Raw genomic sequence first — 12556 nt, forward strand, 5'->3', positions numbered from 1 at the left:
GGGGGAGGGGAGCCGCCTTGGGAGGATTGTAACAGGAGGGAGTCCTGGGGGCTGCTGATGTGAGGGCCGGGTGAGTGCGGAGCAGGGACCTGGATGTGAGGACACGGAATTGAGAAGCAGGGAACAGGTGTTGCCTTTACTTGGGAGGAGCTGCAGGGCTTTGGGCAAGCCCCCCAAGCTTGTGGAGGCTCAGTTTCCCCGGTGGTAGAGACAGTTAGCCCAGCTGGTCTCTGGGGTCGCTTCCTGCTGTGATGCTTTATGACATGAAATGTCCTCCCCGCTTTCCTACACGGAAGTGATCTGTGGGTGCTGGGCCAGGAGAGGGACCAGTGCTAAAGCAGGGTGGGGGAAGTTGGCGAACAGCCCTCTGCTGTTATGTTACACTTGGGATGCGGGAGGCAGGAGGAGGTGAGTCTCTGTCTGCCGGGTTGACCTAGGACAGCCGCCGTGTGCACATACCCGAGTGGGGCGGGGAGAGAGCCCGGGCTGCGGCAGGAGCAGAGCGAATGGGACCGCTGCATGGTTTCCCCAAAGCAGACTCTGAGGCAAGAATCTGGGTGCAAGAGGTTTATTTGGGAGCTGATCCCAGGGGACACGGTGAGGGAGTAGGGGAGGGAGGGAAAGGCGGAGGCCCAGTGAGAAGCCGGACTCCATCCTGTGGGGGACCCTCTGAGAGATTATGTAGAAAACTCTTCAGAATTGTCCCACTCAAGGACAATGACACTGAGGTCTTTATTCACCAACTCCTGTTCCTTATTGACGGATGGTTGCCCCTGGGGACCCTCAACACTTTCAGCCTGCCCAGAGTGCTGGCCAAGCACAAAACTGTGGCCAGAGAGCACTGTCAGGCTGAGAGGCTCAGGAAGCCATGGGTGTGCGCTGGAACGCTAGCAGTGCCCTCCAATGGTGGGCCACGGGGGATCCCGGCAGGGCCCTGCTGGCGTCCGCTGAACCCCTGAGCCCATGCCTCAGGGCTGGCCTGCCAGGCCAAGGCCTCCCTAAGGCCCAGTGGCTCTCATAGGTAAATGTCAGGTGACAGAGTCTGAGACCCCAGCCAAGGACTCCCCATCCAGACAGGCTCCAAAGGAGAGAGCAAGGTGGCCTCTGAGGGGAGCTGGGGCCATGGGCAGGCCTGGGCTCAGGACACCACTCTCCTCTGCAGGAACTGGGCCAGCTGCCTGTGCCGAAGGACCCGGGGCATCTCAGGAGGGAAGGGGGACGACGGGTAGGCGGCAAGGGCTGCCCGCAGTGCTCTGAAGGCCCCCTTCCCCACCAGGTGGACTCTGGCAGGGCCCACGCTGCCCCGGAACCGCAGGGACTTGTAGCGGGCAGACACTTCCTGAAGGCAGTGGTCCAGCTGGGAACAGAGCGCCCGAGTGAAGCCGGTGTGTGGCCAGGAGTGTGCACACAACGTGCGCGCGGCTGTGCTTGGCGTACGTGCGTTTAGGAGTTTTGTGTGTGCCAGTGTGTGTCTGTGGGACTCACCCCCTGCTTCCCAGAGCCCCAGGGACCCCTCCTCCCCAGCCCCGCCCTCTCAGTCACACCCCTGTCTCCGAAGCGCCATGGGGGTGGGCAGAGTGAAGAAGCCACTCAGACCCTGTCCCTGTCTCTTTTACCTTGTCCCGATTTTCGTCTGACAGATTCCTCAGCCCCCTCAGCTCCACGAACACCTCATAGTGGGGAGCAGAGCCCTCGAAGGAATCTGTGGACAAACCCCCACACACACACTTCCGGTGAGCGGGGCAGCTTCCAAAGCCTCTGCCCCATTTGTTCTCCACTCTGACGTCCATGGGGGAAAAAGCTTTTTGGTGGAGAGTGCGGTAAACAGAGAGGAACCGAGAGCCTAATCCTAAATATGAAATAGGTCAAGAAAGAAAATGGGTAGAAGCTGCAGCAGGAGGGATGGGAGTTAGATATGGGGAAGGACTTTTGTTAGGAGCAGCAAGGGAAGCTGAGTCTTCTCTCTTTCCTAGTTCTGAGAGGTCTCCTGGCAGGATAGGTATGGGATGGAGGGTAGCCAGCCTGGGAACGGGGGACAGGCAGGAGCTGGAGGTGGGGGGAAAGCTTACCCAGAATGCTGCTCTCCACACAGCCGTGGTCCAACAGCTTGGCCCCCGGCCATTGCCCCACCGCCCGGCCCAGGGCCTCAGAGAACACGTCCTCACCAATATCTTCTCCTCGAACACTCAGGGCCTGGCCCAGTCTGGGGACAAAGAAGAGGGAGGAAGTGAAGCCCAGGACACAAGGATGGCCCTTCAGCTCCCCAAGGCCACCTACCTGCAGGTGAACCTGACGATGGGACACTGATTGTAGGTACCCACCACGCGCACCACATCACCCAGGCGGCACCTGGTGGGGCAAGTGGGAGTGAGGTCGGGCCCAGGGGTCCGTAAGTCCATGCTCAGCAGGGTCCCAGGGGGCCTGAGGTAGCAGGGGCCGGGCAGGTGATCACCTGGTGAGGCTGACACGGTCAGTCAGCACCAGCTCATACTCCTTGCCCTCCTGGGCCTCGGCCAGCAGGAGGGTGGAGGTGGCCTCCTCCTGGACTCCTTCCTTGACGGGGAGCAGCTCAGTAAAGGGGGCTCCAGGGGGCAGAAGGTAGAGCCCACTGGGCTGCTCTGGCCATAGGTTTAGGGCCACCACCCCTGTAGGGAGCACACAGCCTCCTCAGCATCTGATGGGGCTACTGCTTTCTGCGACCCACCCCAGGCCCCAACCCTTTGAGCACATGACCCTGTTGCTGGCCTTCCTGGCACCCCCTGCTGTCCGGCTGTCCCAGGCTCAGCCACTGTGTCCAGGGCAGAAGCAGAGTGCGGTGGTTCTGGAGGCAGCGGAGCTTGAAGGAAACCCCGGTGCATGTGAATTTGTACAAGACCCGTAACCTCTGAGGCTCTGTTTCTTCATCTAGGAAAGGAAGCTGCTAATTCCCAGGTACACGGTGTGGGGGGAGTAAGTGAGATGATCATGCAGGGCTCCATCCACGGCAGCTCGCTATGGACCTCTGCCCCCACCCCCACCTCTGCTCTCGGGTCCTGCTGACCTCCAGAGGCAGCGTAAGCGGGAGAGAAGAAGGCTAGCCCCTGGCACCACAAGGCCCCAAGGGCAGCGACAGCCTCAGCCTGGCCTCCGGCGTCCAGAGTCACCACCACCTGCAGCTTCGGCCAGAGCCGAAGGGCCAGTCCTCGGGGTCCCTGCTCTAGGGCCTGCCGCAGCTCAGCGGCCCGTCCGGGGAGAGGTGCTCCTGGGTTCCCGGCAGCGATCGCCCCAGCCAGCTCTTCGCCATCGGCCTCCAGCGCCAGGAAGACATCCAGGAGTTCGACTGCCGTCCCTGCCTCCAGTGCTCTCAGCCCTGGGGATCTCAGAGCCTCCAGCAGCAGGGCCACAGGGTCCTTGGCTCCAGCGGGACTAACCCGGCCCAGGGCATGGCCAAGCCAGGGGAGGGGGCTGGGCCAAGGGGATGTGAGGGTCACACAGGCGGTGCTTCCTGGAGCCAGCACTTCGGGGTAGGCCTTGTTTAGGGCTACCAGACCCAGCAAAGTGGCCTGGAGGGAGAGAAAAGAGGGTGTTGATCTGGCCTCAGATCCAGTCTGGGGGGTCCTTGCCCACCATGATGGGGGGGTTTGGTTGCAAGCAGGGGTCTCTGGTGGGGCTGGGCTCTGGCCGTCCCACCTTACCTGCAGAGAGGCCTCCCCCGGGTACTGGGGTGAGGTAGCGGGTGGGACCTGCCCGCCACTGTCTTCCTCTTGGGCCTGGCTGGCTTTGGTCAGAGGGAGACGATTCCGGAAGGTGCTCGTGTCTGTAGCCCCAAAGACGCCAGAAACCCCTCAGGAAGCCACAGTTTCCCAAGAGTTTCAAGCAAGACAGGTGAGACCCTTGAGGGAGGAACCTGAAATAGGCCTGCGGGGGAGGGGCTCCGAGGGCCCGGGATGGGAAAATTCCTCTGGAACAAGAGAGCCAGTCCCAGGCTGGGTGGGTCTCTGGGTCAGGCCACTCTGTTGGCAGTGGGGGCGGGACGGGGTGGGGCAGGTGGGAGGCAGGAAGGGGGAATTCACATCTTGGAATCTGATGTCTTGTGGGGTTTCTTTTTCTTTGGGTCACCTTCCCAGACCCCAAAACACACCTGTGCTCCCCCTGAGGGGACTGCGGGGACCCTGGGCTCCCTGCAGACACCACCTCAGGGCCTGCTGCTGGCTCTGGCCCACTTGCAGCGTGCTCTGCTCCAGCTTCCGCCGCTGCCAGGAGGCTGCCCAGCCCAGGGCACCCCATGCCACATGGTGCTGGAGGCTGGCAAGCCAGGCCCACCTGGCATGCTGGGACCGCTGCTGCCGGAGCAAGGCCAATGGCAGCAGCAGCAGGAGCAGCAGGAGAAGGAGTGGCCACAGCAGCATCCCCAGGCAGCTCCTGGGAGGAAAAAGGAACCAGAGGGGGTGCTGCGGTGAGGGGATGACCCAGTCCTTGCCCCACACTCTACTGCACACTGGAAAACCGAGGAAAAATGAAGTTTGGGAAGAAGGCCGGACACTGTCGGCAGGTGATGCAGAGGAGAGACCTCGGAGGCTTTTGAGTCCCACTGACCTGAGTTCAGATCCTGCCTCTGCTGCTTGTGAGCTGTGGGGCCCTGAGTGATTCAGTGGCTGCGCTGTGCTCTGTCTCGTCTGCAAACTGGGAACACGAATACCCGCCTCAGAAGGCGTGGAAAGGCCTGGGCACAGGGCCTGGCACATAGTGGCTGCTGAACATCCCTTGCCCACTCCCGAGTGGCTTTGCTTTCTCTGGGGATCCACCCTGTCCCAACTCTGTTTCACTGCTGAGCCCTGGACAGTGGGTCCCTGCCCACATGCACCTGTCGCAGCCCACTTCTGCCCACTCCCAGCATCAGGGCCCCTCGGTGTCCCTGCCTCAGGTCTTAGCACACATCGGCCAGAAAAACAGCTGGTGGCTTTAAAGGGCTGGGCCACAATGGGGAAATCCGGTCACCAGCCCGAGGGAGGAGCTGAAGTGGGGGTGCTCTTAAAGGGGCAGGTCACCTAGGGGAACAGCGTGCTGGGTGCTGGCCCACAATGGCAGATGGGGAGTTAGGGCCAGGGTAGCATGGTCCTCAAACCCATGCAGGTGGAGGGAGAGGAAGTTGAGCATGGAAAGAGCGCTGGTGAGCCGCTTGAACCGGATGCACACTCCATCCTGCAGCAGGTTCAAGCTTGAGAACTATTAAAAACCGAAATCTTTTCCCTACTCAGAAATCCTCTTCACAAAGGTAGTGCAGAAAGAAAACAATTTTATTATTGAGTATGCATTAAACCGGAATGCGATACTGCACATCTGCTAAGAAATTGCAAAGACAGAAAGAAATCTCCCCCTGTATATATATAGCCAACCACATACAGCCTATTACAATCATGTTTTCAGGATAAACAATAACCCATGCTCAAGTAAGAGGCCTTGACAGCACTACTGTCACATATACTTCAGCCTAACTTTACCTGGTACTTGGGGTGACCATCTGGGTTAGTTTACTGGCTTTATCCCAAGGAAAATCACAAACTTCTCATATCTTTATGACGGGAGGTAGTTTTGCAACTTGGAGCAAGGTGCTCGCCAAAGCGAGGCTCCCACCCTCCCACAGTAAAGTTCGAGAAGCTGTGCTGTGGGAGGAGGTTCTTCTGCTGCCTTGTTAAGCCTCCCTCCACCTGTGCTCTGGACCCAAGCCCTCAAAGCACTAAAACCCTTCCCTCGGCCCCTCACCACCTCTTTTCTCTGCACAGCTGAGCTTCTTTAAATAGATCTGCTCGCACTCTCTGGCTAACTCACCTCACTTTCACCACTTTCACTTTTTTTTTCATGCTGAGGTCTTGCATTTGCTTTTTTCTTTTTATAACACCTTTATTAGAGATAATTCACACACCATACAAATCACCCATGTAGTGTACAATTCAGCATCTTCTAGTATATCCCCAGATACGTGCAACCAACACCACAGCCAATTTTATAAACTTCTCATCACTTCAAAAACAAACCCAATTCCCTCTCAGTATCACCTACGAACACCTGCGCAGCCTCTGAGCAACCTCAAATCTACTTCCTGTCTCTAGAGATTTGCCTATCCTAGACGTTTCATAGAAAGGGAATCATATAACACGTGGTCTTTTGTACCTGACTTCTTTCACTTAGCATGATGGGTTCAAGGTTCATGCATATTTTAGCATGTTTCAGAATTTCCTTCCTCTTTAAGGCTGAATAATATACCATCATACATATACCGCATTTTGTTCATTCATTTATCCATCAATGGATACTTGGGTTGTTTCTACCTTTTGGCTATTGTGCATAATGCTGCTATGAACATGGGCGTACAAACGTGTGAGTCCCTGCTTTCAATTCTTTTGTGTATATGCCCAGAAGTGGAATTAAACATGGTAATTCCATGTTTAATTTGTTGAGAAACCATCATGTTTTTACAGCAGCTACACCAGTTTACATGCCCGTCAGCAGGGCACAAGGACTCCCGTTTCAGCTTCTGGGTAGCTGAACACGTGGTGGAGATTCCTGGGGGCTGGTGTGCCCAGGGAGGGCAGCTCCGCGCCCCTTCCGCTATGCCTCTCCCTGTGCTTCTCTTCATCTATACCCTTTGTAATAGCCTTTAAAATAAACAGGTAAACAATTATTACTAGTTAATGGACTTGTTGCAAGGCAACAGGACATCAAGGACAGACAGGATTATGTGAAGTTGATGGACATCCCAGACTCCTGCGATGGTGCTCAGCCGCAACGTCCTCTCGCCTTTACTGATACTGATTTACTTTCTGAGGACTTCAAGCCACAACAGATACTTCATGCTGCTCATTATGTCTTTTTTTTTTTTTTTTTGAGACAGAGTCTCACTCTGTTGCCTGGGCTAGAGTGCCGTGGCGTCAAGCTCACAGCAACCTTAAACTCCTGGGCTCAAGCAATCCTTCTGCCTCAACCTCCTGAGTAGCTGGGACTACAGGCATGCGCCACCATGCCTGGCTAATTTTTTTATATATACTTTTAGTTGTCCAGCTATTTCTTTCTATTTTTAGTAGAGACGGTGTCTTGCTCTTTGCTCAGGCTGGTCTCGAACTCCTGACTTTGAGCTATCCTCCCACCTGGGCTTCCCAGAGTGCTAGGATTATAGGCGTGAGCCACTGCAACTGGTCTCTCTCTGTTCTTAAAATTGCATAACCCCTATCAATTTGTCTTTAAGTTTGCTAATTCTTTCTTCTGCCTTTTCAAATCTATTCAGACCCTCTGGTCAGTTTTTCATTTCAGTTATTGTAGTTTTCAACTCCAGAATTTCTATTTGATTCTTTTTTAATAATTTCTATCTCTTTATTGATAGCCATTTGATGTGACATTGTCACCATACCTTCTTTTTTTTCTTTAATTGTGGTTTCCTTAGTTCTTTGAACATATTTATAATGGCTACTTTGAAGTCTTTGTTAAATGCAACCTCTGGTTGCTTGGTTGCCTGCTTTTGTTTCCCAGTGTATGGGTCATACTTCACCACTTCTTTGCATGTCTTATAACTTGTTGATAAATTCTGGACATTTAAAATAACATATTGTATAATAGCAACTTTGGGTACCGCCTCCTTCCCCCACTCCAGCTCTCAGGCTTGTTATTGTTATTTGGTTTACTTGTTCAGTGAGTGAGTGGTTGAATTATTCCAGTGACTCTATCTACCCTCTACCGGCTACTCCCCAGACACAGTGTGAAGCCTCTTTCTTGGGAAGATGTTCTTTAGGGGAGTGCAGCCTGAGTGTACTCACAGTCATCCTAGGTGACAGGGGCTTCAGGGGCTCTCTTTCATTGTCTCTGTTCTTTTTTTTTTTTTTTTTTTGAGACAGAGTCTCACTCTGTTGTCCAGGCTAGAGTGAGTGCCGTGGCGTCAGCCTAGCTCACAGCAACCTCAGACTCCTGGGCTCAAGCGATCCTACTGCCTCAGCCTCCCGAGTAGCTGGGACTACAGGCATGCACCACCATGCCGCTATATATATTTTTAGCTGTCCATATAATTTCTTTCTATTTTTAGTAGAGATGGGGTCTCGCTCTTGCTCAGGCTGGTCTCGAACTCCTGAGCTCAAACGATCCGCCCACCTCGGCCTCCCAGAGTGCTAGGATTACAGGGGTGAGCCACCGTGCCCAGCCCATTGTCTCTGTTCTTGACCACATCCAGCTGTCAAGCTCACTAATTGTTAGCTGATTACTCCATGCTTTTCCACAATACCCTAGAGCATAAATTACCCCACAAACTGATCCAACCAAATTCAGGCTCCTTTGAAGGGATGTGTCAAGCATTTGAGCTTAGTTTTGACCCCAAGAGGGCTGCTCCCAGCTGTCTCTTTCTCCCTTCTCTCTGGCAAACTGGCAGGCCCAGTTTAACCTCTATCTCCAATGACGCTCTCATTCTCCTCCCAATTTCCTTTCACACAGCCTCCACTGTTTTTGTGGGCATCCTTAAGCTTGAACTTCTCTTGCAAATAAAGTCAGTTCCTTTCAGGAAAGATTTGGAGCTCTCTGTTCTGCAGCCTGGGCCCCTGTGGTCTCTCCCGTCTGCCTTCCAGCTTCACCACCTACCAGAGCCCTTCTCAAAATGTGGTCCCTAGACTAGCATCACCTGGGAGCTTGTTAGACATGCAAATTCCTGGGCTCTGCCCCAGACCCACTGACTCAGAAACTCCGGGGTGGGGCCCAGTAACTTGCCCTTTGACAAGGAGATTCCACTGGGAGGTTCTGACGCACACTGATGTTTGAGAACCACAAAGCTCTCCAGCCACATCATACTACCCTCTGTCTCTAGGCCTTGGCTGTCTAGGCCTCTAGCTGAACGCCCTTTCCTTTCTTAGTGCCTATTTGTTCTTTAAGAACCAGTGGGAGCAGTCCGTGTTCTTCCTCTACGCTCTTTTGTGTCACGACCTAGGATGCCTTTCTTGCAGCGTGGGCCAGTTTCCTATCATAACCGGTTGTGTCAGCTGCCTTTGTCCAGCTGGGACCCTCTTAAGGGCAGGAACCATTTCTCATCCTGCACACAATGCCTGGTTCAGGGGTATATTCTAAATGTGCTGAATTTTAAGGACAAGCTTTCAGAGGTCAGGAGGCTAGAAGATGAAGACTATCGTTCTAATGTTCAAAACATGACCTGAGCGGGAAGGCATGAAACACGCCCCCATCTGACATCAAAGCTAATGACACAGCCAACTTCCAACCTGTTCCCTTTTTCAGGGTAACACTGATGACTGGAAACTGTCCCCTATCGAAGCCACTCTCCCTCAGCATGTGATGAAAAAAAAATAAAATAAAAACAGACTCAACATTGTCCTTCAGAGGAAGCCTTTATTGTAACATAAAATACACAATTTTGTGACTGCCCCAAATTGTACATAATACTTTTTGGGTGGCTATATAACTAATCTGCCTCGACACTAAAATATGTATCTGAAATAATTTCACAAAGTTTTAAAAAGAAAAATTATAAAAAGTATACTTTCATTTTATTTGCTTTTCGTCTTCCCCCCACCCCCTACAAAACCCTGCACATGCCACACACTGAAACATTTGAGGGCGCGCGTGTGTGTCTGGGAGCAGGTGAGAGGCTGAGCGGGTCTAGACACGCCATGGCCCCTTTTTGTGGTTTGCGGGAACAGGGAGAAGAGAGAAGATAGAACGCAGACAGTGAGCGCACCTTTCAGTCGCAAATCTCCCCCATCTCTTGGCACAGTCTCGGTAGAACTGAGGACAGCTTGGCCACTGCACCAGCAGGGGAACCCCACACTCTCCTCCTTCCCAACCCAATGCCAACTGTGACGTGAGCTCCTGAGCTCCGAGCAGCCAGGGACAGCCACACTGCTCTGCCCTCAGCAGGCCCCGGGCTGGGTCCATCCCAACCTGAAATTGTGTCAACCTCCTCTCCAAAGCGCTCTCCCCTCTGCCTCAGGGTTGCTGGAACAAAGAGGGTGACCTCAGAGGCAGGTGCTGGTGAAGCATCTCTGAGTGACCAGCAGGGAGGGCTCTTTGAGCCTGGGTCCCCAGGTAGCCAGGCTTCCCTTAGCACCCCCTTCCCTAACACGCCCGCCCGTCCCGTGGTAGGCATTTTCATCAACTCTTGCGGGGTGGCGGGGGAGGGGGCTTAGCAGCCTCCTTCATCAGTGCTGGTATCCGTGGAAAGCTCAGCCTGCTCCTCAGAGGCAGAGAGATTCTACTGCCTGGCATAGAAAAATAAATCAGTGTATGAAACCAAGCCAAGGCAAACAGCAGCTTTTAAAAAGTCATCTTCCAATAAATAATTTACTACAGAGGAATATTTTCCTTTAACAGCAAAACACTGATAAATTCAGAAGTTATTTTTGTAAAAAAAATATCTATTTACTCACATGTATAAAAATAAGCTTTTTAGGGCCATCCTCTCCTGGGTGTGGTCACGCCCTTCTTTTGGAGAAGGGGGACCGGAGGTGGCCTTATAGGCCTTGTCTGTAAGCTACACCTGCTCACCACCCCCACCCGCCGGAGACAGCCATTCCTTCCTTGTGGGGTAAAGCTACAGAAGAAATTATGGAATAAAATGACGCTGAGGCTTTGGTGTTTTGTTTTTATAGTTCATCAGCTGTCCCAGCGACCCGCTGACCGCCTTCCCCACGTTACGAGGCCTGACACCCAGCACCCGCCAGGAGGGTGAGCCCCTGCTGGACGAGCCGGCCCCTGTTCAGACCACATTCCTGCCACCTGCTCCTCAAGACGTTGCACGTGGACAGTGAAGGGACATGAGGGGACCTGGGTATGAACGACCCTGCACGGATGCAGGAAGACAGAATTTTGATGCCAAATTAGGGTGGGAATGGGAAAACAAAAAAGATCCAATTTAGAAACAAAACTACCATTTGACATTTGCAAAAAGCCATTATCAATAAGCCTTGAGAAAGGCCTGGGTTGTGCCGGCTCAGAGGAAGGGTGCGCAGCTCCCTGGGTAACAAGGCGACATGCTCGGCGCAAGCAAGTCGGGGCTGGGCACTCCACTCTGGCCAAACACGAAGCACATCAACACTGTAAGCTCTCAGGTATGTGACCCTCTTTTTCTTCCTCTATTTTGCCAAATGTGTCCGCATGTGTACACACAGAGGAGCAGAGTGGCAATTCCAGGGGCAGGGGGAGGAGGGGAGGGGAGGGGAGGGGAGGACCAAGAGAGAATGTTAAACTGGGTTGAGCGATATGTGAAAAGCCACCCCCCATCTGGAAACTTGTGACTTTCCTTGCCCCGGCAACCTTTGTAAGCTGCCCCTCTTCCCCTCCCTGTCCAAGAGCAGAGGGGCGGCGGGAGGGATGGAAGGAGGACTGGCTTTCTCTGTCAAAAGGCGGTTTCCTACATTTCAGAAGAAAAGCAGACACGATCACGGTTATGTATCACGTGCTTGGCAGACAGGGTGACGGAGACTCACCAGGGAGGGGGGCTCTCTCCTCCCTTTGTCCTTCACTTACTTGAACAGTCACAAGTCAGAGTTCAGCCACCCCCAAGACTCCTGGCCAAGTCCAGGTTTCATGGAACTAACTGCCTTTTTGCACAAGGTAGAAATAAGCACAGCCTCGGTTCGTGGCCCCTGCTAAACTCAGGACAGCAAGAGGGAGGAACACCACAACGTGCAAACACACACACATGCACACACGCACACACTCACGCTCCCTTCACTGGTGCCACCATGCACAGAAACACTAAAGTCACAACTAGTAATAACACTTCACATTATGAGTATTGTTTCCAAAGAGAAGCGATTCATGGAATTAGAACATCCACAAGAGTGACTCCTCTGGCACGGACGAAGAAGCTGAAGATGGCGAGGCCGAGGGGTCACGACTGCGCGTGCGGGATCCACTGACTGTCCATCGGGCGGCCGAGGAGCTCCTCCACGCGCCGCGCCACGTCCATCGTGTCTTCCAGATCGAAGTCCCCATCGGTCTCCAGGACTGAGTCAGGGCTTGGGAGGGAAAGAACGGAGATGAGGGAAAGGTTGTCGGAGACCACCCCAAGCCCACAGCCCATCAGGGGGGTGGCCTACAACAGCCTGTCGTGCCCGGCGTGGGGCCTCACGGGAGGAGAACCATGGTCTGAACGCTTTGCTTGCTGGCTCTACAGAGAGACTCAGACTAGAACACTCACCCCCGCAGCCTCTGACACTGCCCGTCCAGACACATCAAAACCCCGTTCAGTCCTTACACGGAGCAAGAAAAAATCTCCATTTTCAGAGACGGCATTTGCCCAACCCCACTCTAAGCTACCAAAATCTTCTGGTCGAATTTCTCCCTCCCACGGCTAGAGCCGGGGCCTAGGCTGGGCGGCCTCAGACCTAGAGGAGCTCTGGATTCCTTTGCCCCCCAGCCCTGCAGGGGGCCACCTGGGAGCGAGGGCCCCCCATGAGACCACCACCTACTTCTGTGGGTACATGTTATAGTGAGCCTGGGGGCACACAGATGGGGAGGGCGCCTGGTCCATGTATGTGGTGCTGGCCCCGGCGTCAGCAGACACGTTCACAAACCTGCAAGGAGGAAGCAG

The 12556-nt window shown here is 54.0% G+C and overlaps 2 protein-coding genes across 6 annotated transcripts in view; both read right to left on the minus strand.

Moving 5' to 3' along the window:
* Positions 1–577: 577 nt before the first annotated feature.
* Positions 578–4901, minus strand: GHDC (GH3 domain containing). 2 transcript variants are annotated; one of them, XM_069482544.1, is made up of 10 exons: positions 4844–4901; positions 4576–4662; positions 4121–4401; positions 3675–3796; positions 3041–3542; positions 2453–2645; positions 2278–2349; positions 2070–2203; positions 1617–1702; positions 578–1357 (listed from the first exon to the last, which is right to left on the minus strand). In XM_069482544.1, the coding sequence occupies exons 3-10, from the start codon at positions 4386–4388 to the stop codon at positions 1139–1141; spliced, it is 1596 nt and encodes a 531-aa protein (XP_069338645.1). In that variant the 5' UTR covers positions 4389–4401; positions 4576–4662; positions 4844–4901; the 3' UTR covers positions 578–1138. The 2 variants fall into 2 exon arrangements, with proteins under 2 accessions (XP_069338645.1, XP_069338646.1); XM_069482545.1 differs by lacking the exon at positions 4844–4901 and adding an exon at positions 4785–4817.
* Positions 4902–11074: 6173 nt separating this feature from the next.
* LOC138392139 (signal transducer and activator of transcription 5B) overlaps positions 11075–12556 on the minus strand; it is a 61673-nt gene continuing 60191 nt past the window's right edge. For 3 of the 4 annotated variants that reach the window (XM_069482552.1, XM_069482550.1, XM_069482553.1), the window contains exons 18-19: positions 12435–12539; positions 11075–11981 (exon numbers count right to left, since the gene is read on the minus strand). In XM_069482552.1, the coding sequence (XP_069338653.1) occupies positions 11855–11981; positions 12435–12539 (232 nt within the window). In that variant the 3' untranslated portion in view covers positions 11075–11854. Of the gene's footprint in view, positions 11982–12434; positions 12540–12556 lie in introns of those variants that run through there. The other variant, XM_069482554.1, reaches the window with a different exon arrangement.

This window comes from Eulemur rufifrons, chromosome 9 (genome assembly GCF_041146395.1).
Source record: "Eulemur rufifrons isolate Redbay chromosome 9, OSU_ERuf_1, whole genome shotgun sequence".
NCBI classification, from domain to species: Eukaryota; Metazoa; Chordata; class Mammalia; order Primates; family Lemuridae; genus Eulemur; species Eulemur rufifrons.